The 26,262-nt window shown below is 35.2% G+C and overlaps 1 protein-coding gene across 1 annotated transcript in view; it reads left to right on the forward strand.

Annotated features, from left to right (window-relative positions):
- The first annotated feature begins 1,024 nt into the window (after nucleotides 1–1,024).
- LOC140148699 (uncharacterized) overlaps nucleotides 1,025–26,262 on the forward strand; it is a 47,565-nt gene continuing 22,327 nt past the window's right edge. The window contains exons 1-2 of the mRNA XM_072170740.1: nucleotides 1,025–1,541; nucleotides 25,480–25,815. Coding sequence (XP_072026841.1) covers nucleotides 1,454–1,541; nucleotides 25,480–25,815 — 424 coding nt within the window. The 5' untranslated portion in view covers nucleotides 1,025–1,453. The remainder of the gene's footprint in view (nucleotides 1,542–25,479; nucleotides 25,816–26,262) is intronic.

Below are 26,262 nucleotides of genomic sequence, written 5' to 3' on the forward strand. Positions count from 1 at the left end.
ACCATCCAAAATCTCCCTATTTTGCCAGCCAACAATATCACATAATTATCAGAGATTACCCCATATGTTTAATTGCAAGCATCCAACCAAAACCAATCAATTAGATGTACATCCTTGAATCACAATTGTCATTTTAAAACCATGTCTCGCCTGTCAAATATTACACATTACAAGCATCTTTCAGAAGGATTATTTAATCTTCACATGAAATCATTCCTGTCCCGGTACATCCCTTTTTAAAGGTTTTTTTATTTATCATGTGTCTGCGTCAGAAGCCTCGGAGAACGGGGAGCCTGAGGAGTTAACTGGATTCGCACTCTGAATTCCATCCAAGTTTAGTTCAGCAGTTCAACATTCTGACATTCTTGCTCTATAGCTTATTATAGGTGTTGGATGGGTTTCTATGCATCAGTATCATTTAACATTTAACAATGAATGGCAAGCGTGACGTATTGTGACATGACATGGCTGTACTTTGGACTTTGGAACATGACTTAGTTAACATGGTTAATGTCGACAAATGTATAACAATATTATATTAATTGTAAATCCATTTACCACCATAATATATTGGGTTAAAGTTCGCTCTACTGAATATTTTGATGTTACAAATCTACACCTTTTCCCGCTCGCTAAATAGGTCTACCTGTCTGAACTTCGGAACGTTAATCCTAAACTAGATTTTTAGAGCGAGATAACGTCTGCAATTGTCAAAAACGAGGTCTGTGTATACATCACCAAATATTACAACAACAAAAATTGGTTCGATTCGGACGCATATCTCAAATAGCAGCTCAGTATATTGATTTGAAATAGTCTGCAAAACGAAAAAATATACAGTGTGTGTTATGATCGATGGAAAATCCCAGAAGTTAAAAGTTGGCATGGTTAGTCACTGACACGCCTTCCACTTGCGAAAGAGTGGCCAAACTAGAAGAGAGCCATCATGCGTTGCTTAGTTGTATGACACATATCAACTCTTGGGGCAATACACGCGTGCCGAAAACTGTCACTCAAGCGTCACAAAAAACGCGAACTGGTCGGTTAGTCTGGTCGGTGATTGACTCTCGGTGACTAAACTTTATTATAAGGTATTTTGGAGGCTTTGCGTTGGCATATTCAGCTTTGTGAAGATAAAAAGCAAGTGACCACCACATGTTGCATTTCTTCAGTTCTACTTTAGTAAATCACGATTTGAGATTATAGATTTGCCAACTATGTTGGGAAGACGTAACACCAGCCAGCATTTGCTCAAATATTCGGATTGATACAATCTTCTACCATGTGAATCAAAAGTTTACAAAGTGGATTTATTATTATACCGGTATTTTATCATATTTTATGATAGGAATATAACTTAAATTTGTGGAACAGTGAATATATATTGGATATAATTGGAATACAGTACTGACTGACTTTACTAAAGTGAAAATAACATACAAAATCACCAAAAATGCTTGTGAGAACTTTTCAACATTTACGGAAGTTTGTGTTCACCTTACACCTGTTGTATATAGCTACCAGTATATCACATGCACATGGTAAGTATCTGTACACCTGTAAAACATTCCAAATTGAATACAATAAAAGATGGAACAATTTGAAGTAGTCTGCAACAAGCAAAACACAAAAGGGTACAATGTTTGACACCATCGATTCAATACCCATCCATGTAGATCTATAGCTATCTATCCACCTTGTCCACCGATAATCTGTTCATGTTACGCCATTTGGTGCTGAAGTTGGAGGTACCATGGAGATACTAATTGACTGTTTCAGTTAGTATTATATTTATTTGTGTTCGAAGTTCATTCGACCTAATTTTTAGTTCATCTGTTGGTTACACATTCATTTCACAATCCGATCTGAGATTTTTGGGTCTGAATTAATTAACACAGATTAAGGAAATTATTTAGGTATCACGTTCGTCTCAGCTGATATGAACCGCCAATTAGGATGTTGTAAGCGTTCTATTTTGGTATATTGATGTCTAAACATGCTGAGACGTTCAATGATCAGTTTGAGCTCAAATGATATCAATTCCACTTGACTGTGAATTGTCAATTGCCATTGACAAGTCGTCAATTCTTATCACACATCGTATCGTGGGTAAATACTTGTCTATCTTGTCTGTTATTCCAGTGATTGCTCTTTGATTGTTGTATCTATGCTGTGTATCTTCTTTTTTTAATGACTTGTTTGGCTTCTGGGTTTTCTTTTTAGATAAGATTTGTAAGTCGTGCCGATATTTTGACAAGAAGGCTATATACTATTCTATTTTACTCAAATAATTTTTACCAAACTCCCTTTTTTTCTTCAAATCAGTTACTTTCATATTTAACATGACTTAGCAAATATTTCAAATATTTTCTGGTCTCATCGATAATTTGTGAGGATATTAATAAATATGGGATCAATTGCATATTTATTTAACACAATACCAGATATTGAGATATTTGCACCTCAGAATCACAAGTGGATAAAGATGTTTTCTTTTGAGCACTCGTGTACATATATCGGGTTACTAATACTTCAATGCCATAATGATATTGATTTTTATTATTAAATCATCATTATTGATAATTGATTTCGAGGTTTCTGACGTAAAACCATTATCAATCTTTAGTATTCTTTTCCTGTAGCAAATATTGTATCATGTGCTTAGCATGAAACACTATTAATAACCAAGCACCCTTCATATACGACCACACCTTGGAAACTGTCCTAAGGCGCTTGTTTTAAACTATTAAATTCAAGTACGTGCTCTTAGGGTGGGGTGTACATGGTGTGTACGTGAGAGCAGTGATAACATATTCGCCGCGAAATTCTCATATCATAATTCAGAATACTCATTATGATTTACTCTGATATAAATAAGTAAACAAACTATGCAATGATGATATAAATATAATAAAACACACTATGCATTGGTGTCCGTATGCTGAGTTGTAACACTATTTTACATAAGTGGTGTGGTAGTACTTTGAAGTTTTGAACGCAAGGGATTACATAGGCCTATGTTTCAACGTATGGGTTTAATCTAAACATGATTTAGTGTATTAAAACTTTTAACAATAATCATTATTTTCAGAACATAAAAGTAAAGTTGTTTAAAACATGATTTTTAATCGATTGATTAAACAAAAATGTCTGGGTGGAAATCGTGCCAAGTGTAAGCATTGGCTAAGTATGTCACGAATAAAGCAATTCATTGCTAGTATTATTGCAAACATATGGAATGTTCCGCTTCAAAGAACATTTATACTTTAAAATAATACACCAATTCGTTCATGGTCGACATTTCTCGCACATATATAAAATAATGTACTGTGGAAAAATACAGAAAACTGATGTGCAACTTCTGGTCTATAGACATGATTCTACAGTCTATGATTAGAGTAATAAGTCCCTATGACGTGGTATTTAACATTTTCTTACATTTTTATTATTTGACTATTTTAAGGGTACAAAATGTAATCAAAATGCAAGCACAGCACATTCCCTTAAAATCGGTGCAAATACAGAGGCATCTCAATACATTGCATTGTATATTTACGGAAAGTGCATGCTTGTGCGTTTATTGGTCACGGTATATGCTTTGCACATGTTTTCGGGAAATGGAAGGATTCAAGGATTTAGTTAAAAGTAATTGCTTTGTTATTTACTTGTGAAAATTAAGATGCACTTGTTTCATGAAAATTCATTATTTGCACAGTTTTGCTATTTGCATGGTTAGATCCCTGGATTAGATGCCTATAATTTTATTTCAACATGTCTATAAAATATGTCGTATTATATTGAATGAATAAAGTGTACTCATCTGAAGAGTGTATTTTACCAAACAAAAAAAACCCCAATAGATTTTGCTGATTAGCAAATTACCGACATTGCGATTAAATATCAATAGGCCTTCGCGATACAAGTATTTACATAGTTTAGATACTTTTAAAGATCAAAGTAACACCGTATTCGTTAAGTGTGTGTCATCACTGACAACGTAAAACAAATCCAGGAGGAAAACAAATAGCATGAATAGCAATATATAGGCTATACACCAAATTGACCAATACCAATATACCATGACTACCATATGGTGGAATTACATTCGGTTTCGTAATTCATTTGAAACAAGTTGTAAACTTCAAATCTCGACCTTTCGATATATATATTAGATGTCACGGCCAATGGGAGTCAATAAAATAACTGTTTTTGTGTGTCAAATAATTATGTACCGTACTTTCAATTTTTAAGATTAACAATGTACCTTATTTGACCTGGTAAATAAAAATCTGATCTTCATATATGGCGTTGTCTTTTTTTTTTTAAAGACAGTTCTTGTTTATACGTACAAAAAAGCATGTCACGTTTTACATTGTGGTGTTTTCTATATAACTGCCAGTGACTCAACCCTATGTAATCAGTCCCTACTTCTTGATTTGGCAACTTTTCAATTTTATTTCCTTCCTAAGTCAGCGAAGTTGTCTAACTTTTCATGCACTAGCAAATTCGAGTCACAATCATCATAATTGCTCATATTTAAGTGCTAACTTGGATTTTCAAAGGTACATGCCTACACGTCAGTTCAGTACTTCTGAATCCAGAAGTAATCTTAATATCAGTAACAATGTTTGCCTATGTGGTGATAAAGGTACCTGAGCATGCACGTATACACGATTTGTTGTTGGACTAGCCTTTCACCACTCAGGCTAATATTCGTACTGCAAATAAGTTTTCGCCTGGATCAGCTAGTTACGGACATTGCGATATAATGTTCCTTTATAATTCCAAACTTAATTAATTGCTACATTATATAATTGATTATGTATCGGTTCAGTGCTTTTATATGCATATCATCTATCAATCCTTCAGATGATGCATAATATATTTTAAAAAATCCTGCTTTGATTTTGTAAATAAACCCGGTAGAGCGGTACCTACATCATATAATTTGTGGGTCGGAAACAAAAGAATATCACATAAAGGTGACAAAAAGAAATAGTAACCTCATTCCTTTGCTGGCGGCCGCGAAGTTCGCCTTTGGGAAGGTAACTAAGAACAATAACCCTGCTGCTTCAGCGAGGCTGAAAAGTAACAACTCTTAAGAATTCATAAATTCAATTATCCGTATAATAACGCGCCAATAGCCTTATTAAACGCACCTGTATCGTAATATAGCAACAATCATATTATGTAAGTTATTTTAAATTTGAGACTAATGATATCCCAATTTAGGCTAATTTTCAAAGAAATTACGTCAACATACGGAATGCCTATGTAGCATAATATGGCATAGGCAGGTGCATATTAATTGCGCCATAAGGAGCCTGTCAGATGAGAGGCAGTTGTTTTCTATGGTACAAGAAATTGGAACCGGAAAATGACATTATCTTAACCTAATGAAATTATTGGTTAAAGTTTATTGATAGGAATGATAGGGTTAAAAGATGTGATGAAAATGTCATAACCTTTCGCGTGCCAGTCGTGGTTTAACCAGGATACTAAATAAGTATTATTGCGGTTCCTACAAAAAAAAACGCAATTGCGTAGAGTTTTTTTTCGTGTTATTAAATGCTGATGTTTTCATGAAATATTTGAGGAAAAAATTACCAAAAAATACGATTTAGAATCCACAAAAGGCTATAATTTGTTTTGTTTTTCATCCAATCTAGGCCTACACTTGCGTGGTTTTTTTTGTGTGGTGTTTTTAAATTCTGATGTTTTATTTTCCACGGAATCGTGGTTGATTTTTAAATATTTGAGGAAAAAATACCAGAAAATACGATTTAGAATCAGCATGCACCCTTACACTTAATGCACACAAATCAAATGGGTCTTTACCGTTTCAAATTAATTATGCAGTTATACAAATTTAACTTCAAATAACCTTCTCAAGTGGGTATACAAAAATGATAATGTTTCGGTATTTTCCCCATTCTTTTTTAAATCAAAATGAACGTAACTGGTAACGTAAAGTCGTGCGGCTCCCCAAATCCGCAAGGGACTCCTCGAATTCGTATTTCGCGGTTTTGGAAAATGAAAAATTGGCATATTGAGCTTCGGGAAATTAATCGTACTTTCTATATGATTGTGTAATTAATATAAAGCAATGTGCTAGATTGACAGCTATTTCCAGTTAATTTTTTAGCAGGGATGATTTGAGTTCAATTCGCTTTGAAATGTCTGTGTCGTTTGAAATAACCTGTAAAATATTAAGAAGTTCATTAACATTCAGATTTCACGCATAGAAACAGCGTGAATCGTTATTGAGGCACTTTCAGTATTTAACATGTGCTTTCAGTCAAATAACTGCAATTAATATATAAATAACAGAAATATATAGCCCTATAAATTGAAATACCGATTTGCTTTTTAAATGGTTGGAACTTCATGAGAAATATACTTTTGCAGCAATAAAACCTTTTATTCAAATGATAAAGAACAATTTTCTTTATTATTTGAATAAAGGTTTTCTTGTGAAGGTTTTCTTGTATTTTGGTCTATTTCGGGTTTTTTTGTTCCTTCACATTCATGTTGAAACGGTCGTATAATCTTTTGGTTGAATGTCGTCGACAAACCTTGAAATTGCATATTGTGTTAATAAACTGTGCAATGAATCGTGAAACTATTATCATTATTGGGATAAGAAAAGAAAAAGGACATTAAGAGTAGATTTGCATAGAAATCCCAGACAGCGTTCAAGTGTTAAATGTTTCTCACAACAATGGCATAGACAAACATAGAAATATAGCTAAATATCATGTGCAATTTTGCATGCTCAATTATGGAGGTGAAAAGAAAGGCTCTTGGATGGAGAGTTCATGTATTTTCTATTGAATTACCGTGGGAGCCAACACAGCCTCGAGGGAGCGATGCTTTGACATGTTTGGTTTGAAACTTTACCACAGCAGTTGAAACTTTGTTTACTGTTGCTTTAACATGTTCAAAGTCATGGATTTTTGATAAAGGTTTAAATAAAACCACAGGTATATAAAAATCTGTGATAAAACTGTAAATGGGTAGCTATAAGAAATAGACCTAACTCCCGCGCGTTCCAGAAAAAACTCACTATTTTTTTTTTTTTTTGGGGGATTAAAAATATCATCATGTTTTGCTGAATATAAATATAAATCCTTATTATTTTATTATTTTTATTATTTGTATGGTGTATCAATCAAGCGGTAAGCCAAAACTTGATTTACCATGAAACATAGCTACATTATCATAACTGGCATGACCGTACAATTTTAGTGCTAAATTTTGGAAATAAGGGGCAAAAACATGCAATTTTTTTGCCAGTGGGACAACGAAAACGCTACGTGAACGAGCTAATACATGTAGAACTTAGAAAACGTGTTTGCTAAAATACCAATGCATACGCCACTTCCGCCTTTAACAATGTTTAAGTCCAAGTAAGTTGGGCTTGAATGTCACAGCACAGCATACAAAAAACACCCTAAAACACGTGCTTTTAATCCTTTATTTCCAAAAAGTGGCAAAAATTAAGATTAATGATGATATTAATGATGATGACCACGACAATGATTAACTATCATTAATGATGATAATGATGATGACAATGATTAACTATCATTAATGATGACGACGATGAAGATGATGATCCATCAGGCGTGTTTTTTGTTTGTTTCTCGATTAAGACTGGGAAGAATCAAGGAGATGTTCAAATTTTACAGAGGAAGAAAATCCTTATAGGAACTTGCCATTGATCTATTTTTATTACTGGATAACTTCTAGATGACTTCTAATATAATTCAATTGGTATGCCGATATATGAATCTGTTGGACGAATCTACAGGAGGCAAAACACAGGCATAACGGAATTGATCTGTCTGCAAACTCTACATGGGTACAATTTCAATAGAATCGAATCAAATATATTAACCCACCAAATCAGTTTTGTATTTCAATACCATTCGACATATTTATTTCCTTCGATTGACTCACATTTTGACAGACTACAATTTAAACTAATTTTTAAGGAAAAACACTCTGAAAAATATTTTATTTACTTTGAGTAAAAAGGTCACAACTCATAGAAAATTACTCAAATTGAGTAAATAATACCCAACATTGAGCTCATAATACCCTCAATGTTGAGTAATGAGCTCAATGTTGGGTGTGACCTTTTTACTCAAGTTGAGTAAAATGATTTTAAGAGTGGACCTAGACAGCAAAATATACTAGAAGTTGGAAAAGTCAAAGCGCATAATCTTCCAATGAAATTTGCAAGTTATATCAATATTTCAATCAAAGATCAAATCAGATTGGTATTTTGAGCCGTTTTAGGTCTTTTCATTCGATCACTTACACTTACAAATGACGTACACAAGAATGGTAAATATCATGTCACTATTAAGTTACACTGACCATATCTGCGTTGTTTCATGAGGACAAATTTACTTTGGCAATTCAATATGAAAAATGTCAACCTCAATTTGGACTCATTGCTAACGAAGCCATGTGTTTTGGATACCTTCATCATAAATCAACAATAAAGTTCAAGTCTTGGTAATGTCTTGGTCACGTCCAAAGCAGTTGGACACTCCTCTTTTGATGTAAGGTTATACCAAGACGAAAAAAATTATATGGTAAATACATCATTTTTGTATGCCTATTGACCCAGGTTTGGTAAAGTAATTGTTTTTGTCAAGGAACACTAATTTCGGCGCGTTTTGACGTGCTGATGAAAGACGAAGCAATACAATTATTTGAATTTGGATTGGAGAAGTGATCGGTCAGATTTTGTGATGCCTTTGCTATTCTTCTCTTCTCCCAACACAAGAGCTAATTATTGGAACAGAACTATCTCAACAGAGCGCACATGCTAGGCCATGCAATTTACTTACCCAATAGAAACTAAATTATTGAAAATACCAAAATATGGACAATTTTGAGACTTTGGCATTTTTGGAGCTGTCATTTACAGTTGGAAGTTAATCACTTTAGATTGACTAAGTGACAACTCTGATGGTGTCACTCACTATTGAATTACACCAAGGATGTAATAATATGTAAAAGTCCGACGATATTTACAATCAAGGCTACCAGGGGTTCATTTAAATAAAATAATGACATGAAGTTTAATAATGACGAAAATTGTCAGTTGTTACTTGAACTTCCGATGCACCAGGGATTTCGGTATTTTGTTATCTAATAATACTAGAAATAGATGATACGTAGTTAAATATGAATTATTTGTTTGAACGGCTATAAACATCATGATAAACGTCTTCAATAAGGTCGTGCAAATATTTCCAATATTATAGGAGTCGCTATTTACCCATAGATCATGTAAATGTAGATTGTCAAAAAACAAATATGCCAATTTAAGGGCCCGGGTTTAAGGGGTTTTGCGCTCATGTTTGATTGTTCAATTGTCACACATGTGACGTTAAATTTACGTCGCGAAGTTTGCAAATGCCGTACTGTAAAATATTACGTCGTTTTACTGTAGAATGCTGGGACTTAGTTGCCAGGTATTTTATGAAAAGATAATCATCCCATTTACCCAACCATTTATAAATGGTTATAATAAAAATAGTAAGCCTATACATTTTGCAATGATCGATCAGCATTTATGCAAATTTTGCACAAGAGTAATTCAAGTTGCGTTGTTATTATTTGGGGTAATATCGGACCCTGGTTTTGAAGACTTCCAGCATTAATGGGCAATTCGAAAGTATTTCGAAAGAATAAACTGCCAGTTTATTCTTTAATACCTCATCATATCTGCAAAAACACTGCATGAAATCATAGATTTTAAATACCAATCTATGTCTGATGAAATATGTGAAAGGTATACTTGTGAAAGCTACTAAATCATACATTTGAATTGGAGCGTCTTATTTGCCCTTCCCATTTTGCTTGAACATTCACAATGTAAATATTAAATGATATCAACGTAAAGAAATTGCTCTTCACAAGAAAGTACAACATAGTCCCATTGCGCTCACGCGCAAATAATTTAAGGGGCGTCGAACGACAATTGACAAGTCCTTTCTTCACTTGCACTTTTTGACTCGGAAGGAAAGCACGGAATCTATATATTTTATAGAGAATACAGCCAGATGATGTGCTTATACACAAAATGTGTTTACATAAAACAAAATTGTGCATAGTTCAGCCAAAATTCTCCAGCTATGGCCAACTATACTATAAACTATAGCATACAATCCCGGCATACAATGTGCTTCATATGATTCAAATTGCGGCAACAAAAGTGCTGCATAGACCTATATAGTCAAATAACTAAATTTCAAGAACAAATATTATGTCTATAAATGCATCATAACATTTGAATAACTATATAGGCAGATAGGCTCCTTCTTTCTTACATTAATTTCACTGAATGCGCGTCTCATATATATGCGAAATTGATACGGTATTCCTCAAGTACATAATCATGATAATAGACCTAGATACCATATAAACATACATCATCAATATAGCAATAGTCAGGTTTAAAATACTGTTGGAAACTATAATAGGGTCTGTGTATAATGGGTCCACTTGTTTGTATGTTTGGAAGTGGCAATCCAATAACCTAGCAATTTAGTACTGTGGGTTCTTTCACTTCTGCTGAAATATAATTTCATATGACAAAAAACAAACCAATTTGGATAACGTTTCAGGTATTAAGGCATGGAATGTCCTTTTGAACACAGATAGTAATCATCAAATTACAGCTTAGATTAACTATAAACATACACGACCTTATAGCGACATGGAATACAAAATTGTTGAGAAACATAACCGCGGTAAATTAAAAGTTTTTATAAAGCAGATAGCATCAATACTGATATTCAAGCCGAAACGCAGTTCACTGCATGTTTTCCAGACTATGTGGTGACCCTTTGTAAAAAGGCGCTAAATAAGATTTTAATTTCCCAAATTGAACACGTGGGGTCCAATAGAAGTAATGGGAAATATTTGCAAAAAACAGGTGCCACGAAATATGAAATTATCGGTAAATATCGTAGTATTTGCAATATCATTTACCTTATATTTTGAGAACCACCGCCCTTATATTTATGTAGAGTCCAATTCTTAGATCTTGATGCTGATTTTATTTCGGTGTGGTCTATTTTGTTTGTTTTGCTTTATATACCTCGAGGGTCCCACCACTGTGCACATAAGTTGAAGGCTCTTTGAAACTTGAATAAATTTTGGGTATTGAAAACTCAAACGATTATGAGTATGATCACAGATTATAGTCTGTGGTATGATATCTATTCATATTAGCTGTTTGATATCAATCAAATTATAGATACCTAATTCTCCCGACCACTTATCATGCTTATAACACTTCAGTAGTAAGTATGCATTGTATGTATAGAAAATTTTAATTTCCATAATTGAACACAAAAGAACTTGTAACATTGATTAACCAGTTTGGGGAAAAAATTTCTTTAAATTGTATTTAATACAGTGTGAATAAGTAGGTGAATAATATATTATCCCTATTGATATCATCATGAATTGCTTTAATTAAAGAAAGAGATTTGACGTTTAGGTGTGACAGTAAATCATTGCTAAATTGAATAGTTCTGGTATGCACAGAAATACTATCAGTCTCGACATATCGACGTTAGAATTTTTTTTTTTGCAATTTATGCAAACTTTCCTCAAGTCGCAACTCATGAAAGGTATGATATTAAAACATGTATGTGTCGATCATTCATGCGTAACTGAATCAAAGAAGTTTAATATTTAATGACACATTGTTAAGCAACAAGATCGACCAAAATCAATTATTTCATTGAGAAATGAAGGACATAATGTGTTAGCTTACTCTACCATGTGTCTATACTATATCTTTTTGATCATTTTTAATTGATTTCGAGTCATTGCATAGGTCTAAATAAACAAACACTAGCTTAAGTTGTTATTTTTATGCCATGTTTCTTGTATTGGAATGTGTTGCATTGACAGCAGACTGACGGATCGATCCTAAAATAGGTAAATTATTTTCTAATGACCTGTATAAGTTGAACTTTCAATGATATTGATAATTAGGCATAACTCTTGGTGTAGATAAAACATAGTTGGAAAATAAAACAACAATAAACGAAAAACACAAACAAAAACAAAAAAATACATTTGCCATGTTGACTGACTCGACTAGCTATCACTGGCCACTCTTTCAGAAGTTAAGGGGAATAAAAATTCCTTTAAAAGGGAAATGGGAATGCTGCTCATTACTATCATGTCATACCGTGGCTCACACCACTTGCCCTATATTATGCAACTTGGAAGTTGTAAATGTGGCGGGCACGTTGTAAGTTAAACGCAAACGTTACTTTGTGAATCAAGCCTGTCACATGAATGCAACGATTGTATTTGACACAATGAAAAAGCAAAATAATAGGACGAAATATTGCAGTGAGTAAAATTTCACTTGGTTTCGAAAAGCAAAAAATCCAAAATGTTTATTTACTGAACAAAACCTGATGAATCTATTCAACGAAACAAAATAATAAATTGTAATGCTACAGAAATCTGCCTTTGACTTTGAAAAAAAAAAATTAAAGCCTATAGTGTCAGGCTGTAATTTTGGACGAAATAGTTTGGGAATCGACTATATACTGGTCATGCTATTATTATACATTGTAAACGGTGTGTTTGGATCATTTTAGAGAAATAGTTTACGTGAAATAATCCAGAAGTCGAAAACAATACATAAATCGCACAGGTGCAAGATATTACCAAGACATTATTATATAAACATGGCAGATTTATGAATTATTATAAGCTAGTAAAAATGTATCAGAATTTGCCGATTTGTGAAAGGTTTTGTGTCGAAGCAAATACGATTTAGTTTTGATATTGACGTTTACATTCACTGGAGTCTGATTCTGCATGTAATTAACAAACTAATGTACTCAATTGTTTAATTACAAATTTAGTGCCACCATCCTGTTCTCCATATTGAATTCTTCATATCTCGAGAAACAAATACGTAGTTTTTCATAGTTTAGATTTTTGAGAAACTCATTTTTAGCTGCCATATAATAACTTCAATTTGCATACAGGCAGACACAGGGGCGTATTACGTACGTGAGGTTTTCAATGGGAGTTCGTTGTGAGGACACGGAGTTGCACGATTTGTTAACTCACGTGGCTGCTAAATGTACCGTTCGGAGTTTTATCAATAATCACGATATTAATAATTCCAGCTGAAATTGGATCTTAACAATTCGAATGAGTGGAGGTGTTAAATCACCTATATATCTTTGCAACGCCATTCACTATTAATAGCCGAATTATTGACAAAAAGGACAAATATATATGTGGGGTCTTTTGCCAATTGATGTATCACATTAACATGATTAAAGATTATTGTCGGAATGGTAACTATTGCTTTATAGATCCATATTAAAAGTTTAATGTTGTTATTGTACTATAATAGGTTTATATTTTATTCGATTCATGTAGTCAGCAATTTATTGTTAAATTGTGTTCGTGTAGTGGTACGATGAATGACGGATTAAAATGTCTCAGAATCATTCAGCTTCAATTGATTCAATTTGAATTTTGTGAACAATAAATATAGGACTACATGCATTAGGGTATATAGTTATTTAAGTTCTTTATTTGAATCGACATCAGAAAACAGAAGTACAGAAACATTAAATAAATGACTTCATGACTAATTCATTTCCCTTAAGCAATCGTTCCTCAAAGAATGGATTTGAAAGTAAAAATGCATGATGATGAAAGGTTACCTAACTTAAGTATACCGCTTTAATGTGCCTTTCACATTTAATCAATTTTTCAACCATTTGAATGATATTTTTGTTTATAACTATAATTTCTTGACCAAATTGAAATTAAACTCACAATATTCGGAAATGCTCATCATGAATATCACATTCACTTTAAGTACTATTTTTAAATTTAGTTGGAAATATATTTGTTTTTATCCAGGGTACAGAACGTGGCAGGTACACATGATTAGACGTATTACTAACGGACTTCATTGATTTCCGAAGTTAATATTCCTAAATAAGATATTAGCCTACAGTGTGATCGACCTTTTTCATGGATTTTTGTATGTTTAGTTTACCTGTCTGTGACCTACTGTGCCACTTTATACCTGGAGTGAGATATAAAGAGATAGTAAGAAAGTACATATTCATCCCTAAATTTCAATGCGTGTGAAGAAATAATGAGATACAGTCTGGAAAAAGAGTGTGACGCAGACTGTTCCGGTCATCAATAGAGGTTATCCATGTTCTATAAGCTGCATGTCCTATCAACGACTGCTATACCTTGTTTAGGACATTCTAAAGAAGTACCTGCATGTGCAACCATGACTGTTTCAAAACAGCCCGCCAAAGTCATGCAGGTAACTCCGAGGTCGTGCATTGAATTAGTTTGAATGAGGAATACTACGGGAACCAGTGCCTTTTGTTAGAAGTCACACATGAGTGAAGTGGATAACCTCTATTATGATTTGATCCATTCCCTTGTTTTCTGTAAACATAGTACCCGAGTCCACCTCATCCGAGTCCGAGCCAAACAAAAGTATGACCCGAGTCCGGACTCAAGTTCTTTTCATGTCGGGACTCGGTCAGAGTCATGTTCAAAAGTTATAGATTTATATTTAAAGATTACAAACTGAGAAGAATTTTGAAATAATTCCATTGTTCATGTATACTCGTTAAGTGAAGTCAAAATTTTGGATCAAACTTTAGACAAATGATTTCACATTTTACATGGATAATTCATAGGCTTTGTAATTGGACTGGACTCGGTTTCGAGTCAGAGTCCTTTTTGTCGGAGTCCGAGCCGAGACGAGCCGAGTCTTTGCTGAGCCGAGTCCGACAAGAAGTTAACTCAAGTCCCGGACTTTAAACTTGATGAACAACTCTCAGAATTGACAGGCGGTCAGTGTCGCTGCCGATGTAGCTGATGTAGACTCCATCCATGCTCCATCCACCAGCTCCACAAGGCCCAAGATGAATAGGGACGGATTGGCATGTACGTCGTATATCCCCGAATAATCTCACTATAACTTTGGACAAAAAACAAACAAATCCAAATCAGATTTGATATTTGGAGCAAGTTCCGTACTTTTTGTTTGTGTGTGTATAAGGTCTTTGGTGAATTCAAAACAGTATTCCCTGACATCGAGATCAGTATAGCATTGATTATCAAACGATTATGATCAGTCATCGTCATCATCATCATCGCCGCCCCGGAGGGCTGAAGGCAGATTAGCCCTCCCAATTTCAATCAACTCACTTCTAACTTTTCAATCACAAGAGTGACAGAGTTGTGGCTCAATATAGGAAGGGAAATGAACACTACAATACCAGTAATTCAATTTTGTTTGAAAGAGACCGCTTTATTATTATATAGTAGTTTGCTCTCTGAAGTTGTCACGTTCTGACGTCGGAAAAGACGTCCACATGCAGTACCCGATGCGGCATTCCATCATTCTTTATCCTAAAATGAGTTTTCGTGAATAATTAAAAGCAATTTGATGTTTATATATGTAGGGGCCTACATGCACTGGATGACTTGTCGCTAAAGGGTAGCGATACGAATAAATTTATAAAAATATGTTCTTCATGTAACCATTAGGTCTTGAGGTGCTGAAGCAAGTTGTTTTGCTCGTCGTTCCGCAAGGAAATACACTCGAGTCAGCATAGGACCATGCCGGACAAATTGCTCGAGCTGTCTTTGTTTTGGACGATTTGATTCATTTTAAACCGGATGTGTTTTGGACAGCAAAAATGCTTTTTGTATCTCAAATTTCTTGTTGCATTTGATTGACACCACGCTTCAGCGCATACAACAGAAATCTGGCGCTCGTTTACGTTCCTGTGAAATTTATCTGATCTTAAGCAAATATCCTTAGCACTGTTTTAGGTTGGTATTACCATGATTACAACGCCATGACAGCGCTTTTTGTTTTTCATAGGTATTGACTGATTGTGAGATGGAATAATCGCTTGTCAGTTAAAATTTCCGATGTGATCTAGAGATTGAATTAGGCAGAAGACCTAGGCTATAGTGATGATTGCGTATTCCTGGTTCACAACATAGACCGTAATTTGTTGTTCACACCATTCTCAGTTTTTGTATTACCATGATTACCGCCGTGATCCATGTCAGAATTTAAATTTACCGAGAAAAAAGTTGCTTTTATCATGACAACCGAAACAATACAAGACATTTGTATACCTTCATCAACGTGAACATGGCGTTGTAAACATTTGGCATAAAAAATCAAAACGTGCCGACTGGGTCGCCTGACTTCATGTACAGATGGTTAAAGAATAAGACAACTCGACACCTTTAAATTGTTTAGTCCGATGCCCTTTACAGCCTTTTGATTTTCTCATTTTCGACTTCAGGGTGATCCAAACGTTCAGTTTTAATATAGGCTAAATTTGTGACACTCCATCATGATCATCATGTCACCACAATGAACCGTGTATAGTTCATCTATCCTGATTGTTATCTTAGACAAATTATTGTCATAATTGTTAAAACTGTTAATTTGTTCAGGCCAGAAATTACCAGAGCCCGTTGCTGGAATGCATTAGGAAAATCAGATTGGAAAATCGTATTTTTTTCATCACCTTAAGCTGGGCTGTAATCATGGTAATCACTCTAATTTCCCCACAACGTAAATTATTGTGTATAGGATGACTTGGAATTTTTCGCTCTATATACATTATTTGCAGATTAAAAGCATCTCTGATCTGTCGAGCATGATACTGTAGAATTCCGTCTACAAGCATATGCCTCTAAATGAGTGTTTTTTGACGAAAGAGATGAAAGGCAGACAACCTTCCTAAAACATTATTTTTAGGTTGAGCAACTAACTATATTACTGATACAGGTGGATGTTTAAGCATGTATTATCATGATTATTGTAACACCAACTTATTGTATTGGTTAATTTGTGATGGGAGTGTCTGCCTTTCGTCTTTTTCATAAATAAAATACCAATCATTTATGCTTATAGACGGAATTCTACGGCATGATTACTCAATAGCACCGATTAAAAGGGTGTATGTGTTGTTGTGAATGATATGCCGTTTGTATTGTAACGCATATTTTTATTTATAGTAAAAACATTTACACTATGAGGATGTAGCCTGCAAAAAGTTGCTGTAGAGACATGATTGTGCATATACAAGCAAGAGAAAAGACAAAATCCTATTATGTAATTTGAACTACCGTAGAATCTACAAACATATGTGATGCGATCAAGCAAAATCAGTCGTAAATGATGTTGTAATTCAGCTTTTTGCTGCGAGTGCATTGTTTTAATAAACCATTAATAATATATAACTCGGAAATATTGATTTTGAGATATAGCCAAACAAAGGAAATATTTCCTTTTGTTTTCTGTTGTTTTGGAAATGTATTAATTGCTCATATCTTTGAAACTGGTTGTTCAATTTCAATATGGTGAAAAGGTTGCAAGACCACAATATCATGTGTTAGCCATTCACGTAATTCCATGACCAATGGTAGCAACTCACTCACGGTGCGATTATCAATTCCGGTAATCAATTTAATTCATAAGAAAATAAAAGATAAATTTGCTTAATAATTTGAACTCATGCCATTATTTACACAAGCAACATTCCAATCTACTCATCTTCAGCACGCTTAGCACGTTCAGCTAGGTCACATGTCCAGTTGTTGGACAAATGTCAAAATTATATTTCAAATCTGTTCTTAATGTTCTTTGCCTTATACCCTGACACGAAAATTAGAGGATACATTTAGCAGGCTATAGTACATTTAGCACCCCACATGAGTTACCAAATCGTGCAACTCTGTGTCCTCACAACGAACTCCAATGGAAAATCTCGCGTACTTAATACGCCCTTGTGTCTGTCTGCATGCAAAATTGAAGTTATTTTATGGAAGCTAAAAATGATTTTTGTTTTGTTTCTGGAGACATAAAGAATTTGAATTGAGATTAATTTGATATTCAGCTTAGCTCAATTCTACGAACTTATTAATGTTCAATAAGTTATAGATCGTAAAAGAATCTCACAAGTCCTTGTAAAATTTGAAAAAAGGGGTCATCAATAATATCAGGATCTTTAAATGCAAAACTTACTGGGTTATTGTACTATTTTATGTTGAGATATTCGCACGGTGAAAAAATAAAGCGGTATTGTATTATCAGACATTGTTAGAGCATTCAATAATTCAACAGCTTTCAATAATCATGATAATGGTAATTGAGGATACTCTTGACTGAGCTTCTGTCTCAACTTTAAATAACGATTTATTTATTGTAATTTGATATAAATCTGGGCAATTTTACACTCGGCCACCGTATACAATAAATAGTTTGATTTTAAAATGGATAGTGCCAAATCAACCAACACATCGCATGTAATCAGTTTATACATGTGACCTACATGTGCTACTGATACCACAACATGGCAACAAACGTCCACCTTCATGACCATCAGACTGGATTTGAACCCAATACAACGAAACAATTTATGTGTCGTAATGACTCTTGTCGAAACTTTAATATTCCTCCATTAGAGATTGGGGTATAGACAGGCAATAGACAGACAGAGAAAAGACAGGTAACCATGGTAACCAGACAAACAAACAGACAGATGACATAGAGATATGATACAAAGGGACAGCCTAGAAGAGAGAAAGAGCCTCACTGAGACCGTCACAAATATATCGAGAAAGATGGGAGTGAGTGACAGATAGGGGACAGAGACGACATATTGGAGAGATGTAGTCACACATACATAACAGGGGACAGATAAACAGACAAACAAAGACACAAAAGAGCAAAGAACTTGGAGAAGATTCCCTTCTTTCTTAACGCGGCTGTGTACTCTAGCCATTGTTTCTTTCTCAAAATTGAGTTTTTATGATATGTTTGTACCTTGTTATGTTTTTTATAAATACAAGGAATGAAAATCCAGATTTGTAAACTCCAACTGCAATATTTTAAGGATTTTATTTCACTATTCCACTCGTGTTTGAAATTGAAAAGGAAAGAAAATCTTTGTTGTACCAGCAAGGTACACGCGCGCAACAACTCATCGCGTTGCGTATCGCGCAATTTGTTAACGCACAAATACGCGACGCATACGCGACGCTTATCTGTATGCGCGGCGCATCTTATGGAAACACCACGGAAGCACTGATTTCACAAAAACCTAGTGGTCAAATGGCTCCGTTTTAGCTGATAAAATGTGGGTTATTTCCACAGAATTAAAACCAGAGAACCAGGACTCGACCGCCATCTTGATACAGGCATGGAGCAAAAATTGGGGGTATTCGGTTTCCCTCGGAATGCGCTCGAGGCATTTGTTGTCATGCAAGCGCGACATGGATGATGGGCGCATTTGAGAGACGCACTTGATGCGACCTGCACGCCAGTACCAATACGCTTCAGATGAGACGCAGAATTGTTTTCGTTCGTCTCCGCGCACCATCGGCAAGGACCCGAATACCCCCAATTTTCTCCCCATAGCTGACGGCGCGATTGTACGTGGCGGTATAGGGAGTCCCGGTTCTCCTTCTCTAATTCTGTGGTTATTTCAAGTTCTTTCCCCCGATTTAAATATCAAGTTATGATTAGATTTAGGTCAAACTTCTCAAGGGGCTGTGGATTTACCCGATGTTCACGTAATATAAGTTTCAAAAACGAAAACTGTCGCATTCTCCTGTGAGATTCGATGAAAGTGCAAAGTGTGACAACTTTAAACTTCAACGGCCATTATTTCAATGTTCATTTTCTCGGTAAAATGACGATTTAGGTACACGATAACTCAATAAATACAGCATCTATAGGTAAGCAAATATGATCATCGTAAAAAGCATGATCGACTCAAGAAACGGTTTTCTCATTTTTTATATTTTGGTCTATTTCCGATTTTGGGCATCATTTTGTGCAAATAGGCGTTTTGAATTTTAAAAGTTCATTTTGATGCCTTATATGGTCAATATCTCAAAAAATAAGGCCAATATCAAAAAATAAAAAAAACGGGTTTTGGAATGGAGCCTCAAGATTGAGCTAAAAACAAAATAAAATATTTTGGAAAGAGTGTTTTTTTGTTATGATGTACCTAACAAATATTGCCAAAAACTCCCTTTTTTGTGATTTTCTTCAAAATTGTTGTTTTTACCCCAAATCTGTATTTATATTAAGATTTATTGATGTCTTGCCTTCATAAAAATGTATACTTTTATATGTTTTGCGCGAATAATTACAAAGTTATTGCACTTTTACTACATGCATGTCTGAGAGTACACAGCCACCTTAATGAAGCACCAACATCGCAAACATGGGGACGGCCTTTGGAGTTTTTGGTGCGTTTTCACTCAGTTCAGTGAACTATGGAATAAAGCGCATCACAATCCTATTTTATCTATTGGTCTGAATGAGACGACAGCAAATATGCGTGATATGCTACTCTTGCTAAAATAACTATGAAATATAATTGATTGGAGTCAATACTTGTCACAGTTTACCAGTGAACCATTTAGGACGATTCTTTGATTTCTCATGTGATATTACACGTGCATAACAATTATATATCCCTGTCTATAAATCGATGCGTTTCATGCAGGAACGGTTCAGACGATACAGAAAATTCGCAGACTGGCAAAGATCAAGAATTATTTAAAGCCTCTCGGTAATCCCAAACCATAGGACAAACTGCATGATATGATTTATATTGCAAGTCTATGATAATCCGACGGGGTTTAATTGTACTGTTATTAGTATTTACTATTATTAGCTGGTTGTTTAATACGCCGATGTCAGAGAAGATTAATACTAATCAGGATAAAGAGTAATCCCGTTGCATTCATTAATCCTTACATCTTCTCTGGTACTAACTTTTGTCAAAATATAGAATCTTATCAAAACTTCTCTGAAAAAAAAGTTGTTGCCACTCTTGTGATGATAATATTGTCGTCCGTTTGACATTCAGTTGCATTAATTTAAAGGGGGTTCAGATAGATTTCTTGGGAAAATCAAATCAGAAAATTTCGCTTTATTTTGTTTTGATAGATCGAATACGACAACCTACCAAGCAGTAATTTAGCGGACAAAATCTATCAAATTTAAAATAAGAGATTATTGTGAGTGCTGCGTTAAGCTTTTCTCCTATAGAACTGTGTGAGGAATTTAATGTCTGGATCCAGACATTAATTACAAAATGGTACAATTTGACATGAAAGATACTGATTTAAGCTTAACCATTTCAGATACTGAGTAGTATATGGGCAAACATGTGAAAAACCTGGACTTTGATCAAAATTGAGGGCGCACTCTTTGTGAAATCTCTCAATGCCCCTTTAATATTGATTATAAGAAATCACAGGTACGATTTTTTAAACCTCTTGTAACGGATGCATTCCTATAATGCATGATGATTGAATTAGGTTGGTAAAGTGCCAAATAATGATCTGCACTTCATGTTTTGAAGTTCCTCTTTTAGCAAGTGTAAATTCATGGTCGAACTCGAAAATGTCAAGCTTGGACAGCAAAAATGTCTTATGTCTGTTCACCTACCCGCAGTGTCAAAACCCATAACTTCATTTAAGGACTTTTTTCGTGCTAGACTCCGTTGGCCGATGCCTATAGGGCAGTCAACATAAAATAATAGAGAGGTGAACACCTTTTGCTCTTCTTTACCACGCAATAGATACAGTGATGACAGAGCCAACCTCAGATGGACGCTCGGGACGCCCGGACTTCAGGTGAACCATCAAGAAGAACCCACATGAAGATCCCTTGTGTATGGTGCCACAGACTGTATATAATCGGAAAGAAGCAATATGATAGCGGTGCAATGACTTCCCAATCCAGATTCACTTCCCATTCACTCAAGATTCACCTTTGCATTTTGCTCTCGACTTCGACTTCTGTATATTATTTGCTTTTTACGAGCTCGTAGCATTGAATGTCACCGATGCATTTAAATCGTACCATTTTGACTCCTCGTTTCTCTTTGTTGGACGTATATAGAGAACACGATGGCCGAGCGGAATGGGCTCCGACTCATATCCATGTACCCGGAAGGTTGCGGGTTCGAGCCCCGGCGACGCCTTCATATTGTTCTACAGCGAGTCTGTTACCTTCCCAGCATTTAAAAGTACCCAATTTTACACCTGGGTGAAGAGGAGTAACCGAGATAAAGTGACTTACTCAAGGGCACTATAGAGGACGTTTGGCGATCCCCCACAGCAACATCACGATGGACTGGACTGGAGTCTGGCCTAATCGTTATTTAAAAAAAAGAGAGATGGGCACTCCGTAAAAATGCACTTAACTCATAAACACTTAACATGCTTAATAAAGGAAGAAAATAGAGTTATATTGATATTTTACTCCAAAATAATCTCCCAAAGCCAATTTGTTTGAAATATATTTACTTTGGGTCATCGGTGTGCTAGCTAACCCCCTATTAGCGGTTGTCTATGGCAAATGTGAGATATAGATGAGTTCACTATCAATAAAAATGATATTAATATCCTGTTGATTTCAAATATGCCCCTATTCAGGTTTACGTCTGGGAGGCAACTTACGACAGGGTGGTGAGAGAACTACTTGTTAATGTTTCAAAGCAGACAAGAAGTTCCCTTTACTCTTCCTATACTTGCATAATATGCCTTTTTGGGCATGTTGGGTGTGTGCCACGAATTCTCGCCAGGCTCCAATCCTTTCATCGACATAGTGGTTCATCTGTATGTCAGTGAGTGTCACTGATGCGATTCTAGGGACGTGTTATTTCAAGTCAGAAGTTGTTGCTTATATCTCCCAAACTCTTTTCATAACTTTTCAAGCATCAGTCTTGACATTGACTTTTGCAACTCATAAAACCCTTCAGGGTGTGTCAGTGATGAAAGTTTGCTTCTTGCTTGTTGCAGCCTGGGCAAGTATCACACAAAATATAGACATAATTTCTCTTGACGTTTTCAGACAATAATCTTCTTCATCTTTAAAAACCGAGATAATGAGCTAAAATTAAAGAAACTTCTTCAAAATTGCTCGGTTGTTATATACAAACACAACACATTTGGTATGTTTGGCGGATGCCAATCAAAGTAGTGTACGATCATCTCTACGATGGGACATGTGTAAACATTATAAATAATAATTATGCCAAAATCAGGTTTGAAAAAATCATTTATGGCTTTTAAAGTTTCAAAGGTTAATTATTTCCATTTGAGAGTAATTTACAAATATTCCTATCCCGAGGGGACGTGTTCCCCATCTTTCGACAAAATTACCCATTTTTTGTTCTTTTCAGCCACTTTTAAAGATTTTGGCCGGTTGCCCCCCCCCCCATTTCAAACCAGCTTGGCGCTAATGCTACAGCATATCAATTATTTGCTTGCAATTATAATTTGTGAGGTTTCAAGTGTTATGTGGCAGTCCCCTCTCAGAAGAATATCCACCCTGCACATGCTTGTTTTAATTTTGACATATTTATCTTTGCTTAGGATATACAGGGGTGAACATAACTGGTATACCTGAATTCTTTCCCGTTCTGTATTGTCATAATAATAGTTTAATAGCATGGTTAGCGATTGTTCATCATGTCTACTGGGAATAATAATGTTCTTGAGGAAACATTTTAGAGATCGATTCCCACATCAGGGATAGACCTACATTTTATTGTATGAAAAGTTAAGTTAAGCAGTATGATCAATTGTGTCTTGAGACAGTAATAGAATTGCGTTGATCCATGGAAGTCTGAATTGGCTACAAGCCATGGGAATGTTGACTTCATGATGAAATGAGTCATGGTGCAGTATTAGACAAGAAATCTTAGGGCAAATCAAGAGCCAATTTCAATAGCAAATAAGTATGAGGAAAAAATCTGCACACTTTACAAATGAAAACAATTTGAATCGGTGCAAACAAAGTCGACATTGTCATACATATTATTATTATCAAAAGAAATTGTATTACATTTAGCTAAATGGTTTATATATAGCATACCTTTAATACATGTCGATTTATTTGATTAATATCATTATCTATTATTGTTAATCGACCAAGCCTGTATTAAAGGAATGCTGTAAACCATTCTGTTAGACGTAATACAATTTACCTTCCAATGTTCTTCTGAGAAATTAATCGTATATGAAGTTTAATAAAACACACAATAACAGACAACGTGTAAGAATTTAGGGTATTTTTTTCAACTATTTCTGAACATTTGGTTGGCGTCTGAAAATGCTGAAGTGGTATAGATTTAGACGATTTTTCACTTTCTATAACTTTATGATGAAAATGATCTGGAAAAATCATCCGAATATGTATTCGTAACCCATGAATCATGATGATGATAACAAATGATTATTTTAGATAATTATGCAGGAAAATAAATCTCTTATGCCTTCGTTAGAGGTTACGTCACAACATGCATCCATAAGCATGGTAAAGGACACAGGTGATCGGACCAGAAAGCATTTTAAGGACATGGCGCTTCACGACTAAGACAAGCATGCAAAGACATCTCTGTTTACCCTAACTCTATCATGATAAGCTGATAAAAGCTTACTAACAAAATCCTGCAAAGCAAAACCACTGCGCATGCATGCACCCCACGTGATGCCATGACGCAATCACCCCAAGTCATATACACACACTTTCGTTGGCCGGGCCAGCACAAAGACATGTGGCTACCGGTCGGTGATCTCAAGTTGGAACCCGAGTGGATGGGACTAAGGTTCGAATCCCGGGAGTCCAAGTAACTTCTTTGTTCATTCTCGCCTTTTTCGTTCCTTATTCTTTCTTTTCCGATAGCCAAAAAAACAGCGTTAATGTTATGAGGTTGGAAAGTAAAGAAACACGGTAGAAGCGCTAAGCTTCGTGATTGTTGCCATGAATGGTTGTGCGCACTGGGTGAAACAACGGACATGAAATACATTTACCATGTTACTAAACATTTCCCTCGTTTAAAAATAACTGTCTCGCAAATGCCAAAAGGTGTCAGGATCTGGACTACGTATGAATTCAGGAAAGCGATATAAATCATAAATGTTTTCCGATACAATGGCCATGTTTACCTGTAATGTGTTCGGCAGGCCGCCATTTTCACTTTGAACTTCAACCATTATATGGGAATTACACAATACTTAACGGAAAACACAATACCTTAACATGTAACCTGCAATTGAATGAGAGTCAATTTGTGTCATATTAATAATGCAGGCAATTAATCAGGTTTGAATATCAAACTTCAAAAATCAAAGTATAGCGCCATAATGCCAGAGTATTTAACGGACATTTTATATTATATCATGGGTGACATTGAAATGGTCTAAAATGATTTCATAATACTTAATGTATGGCTTCATTATTGTTTCTCAGTGTTCTGATGGCGTTTTATAAATAATGGCTTTGAAGTATTTTTGGTAGAACTAGAAGCGCTATTTATTCGGCAATATTAACGTTATTTTTTCTCCATTTTTATTTTTCAGCGCCAGGTGATATACAATTAATAGCGGGGACTACAGACAGCGAAGGAATAGTAGAAGTATTCGATCCGATAAGTAAAAACTGGGGCTACATTTGTGGACTGGGATGGAACCAAGCCGCAGGACAAGTAGCATGTCGACAGTTAGGCTACGGGGGCGCTGTAGCGTCTATGCCGATGGCTACGGCAGGAGTGATAAGTCGACCTGTCGTCTTGTCCAATGTCAGATGTCGTGGCGACGAAACGGCTATAACAGAATGTCAGCATGTTAGCTTCGGAATTCAAGAGTGCGATCCGTTACAGATTTCATGGGTTATCTGTGACGGGATTCGAACAACAGGTAAGACAAAAAAATGTGAAAAAGGTTCTTGTTCAAACAAACGGGGCAAACGAACATAATAATACAGTATAGTGAATCTCGGTTGCGCTCAGTGAATCAACTATGTAAATTTCAAGTAGATCTGGTCTTCTAGGTAGATGTTAGAAGCAACTCTTATTAGGATTGAGCAAAATCAACGTCCAAAAGGATTCAACGTCGGTTCATGGTCATGAGTGCTTGCGCATAAGAAAGATTGATCCTAATGACGCTAATGATCAACGTCACATCCTCGTTTCAGTTGACATTTAATGTATCCCTCCAGCTCCCTCCCTCTACTATCTATGATCTATAAGTCCATGATTTACAGATAATGTCCATGTTAGATTGAGTCGATCTATTTGACCTCAAATGCCCAACATGTAATTAAAAGTGATTATGGGACTACCTTTGCGCCGGATTCACATTTCA

This window comes from Amphiura filiformis, chromosome 3 (assembly GCF_039555335.1).
Source record: "Amphiura filiformis chromosome 3, Afil_fr2py, whole genome shotgun sequence".
Lineage (NCBI taxonomy): Eukaryota > Metazoa > Echinodermata > Ophiuroidea > Amphilepidida > Amphiuridae > Amphiura > Amphiura filiformis.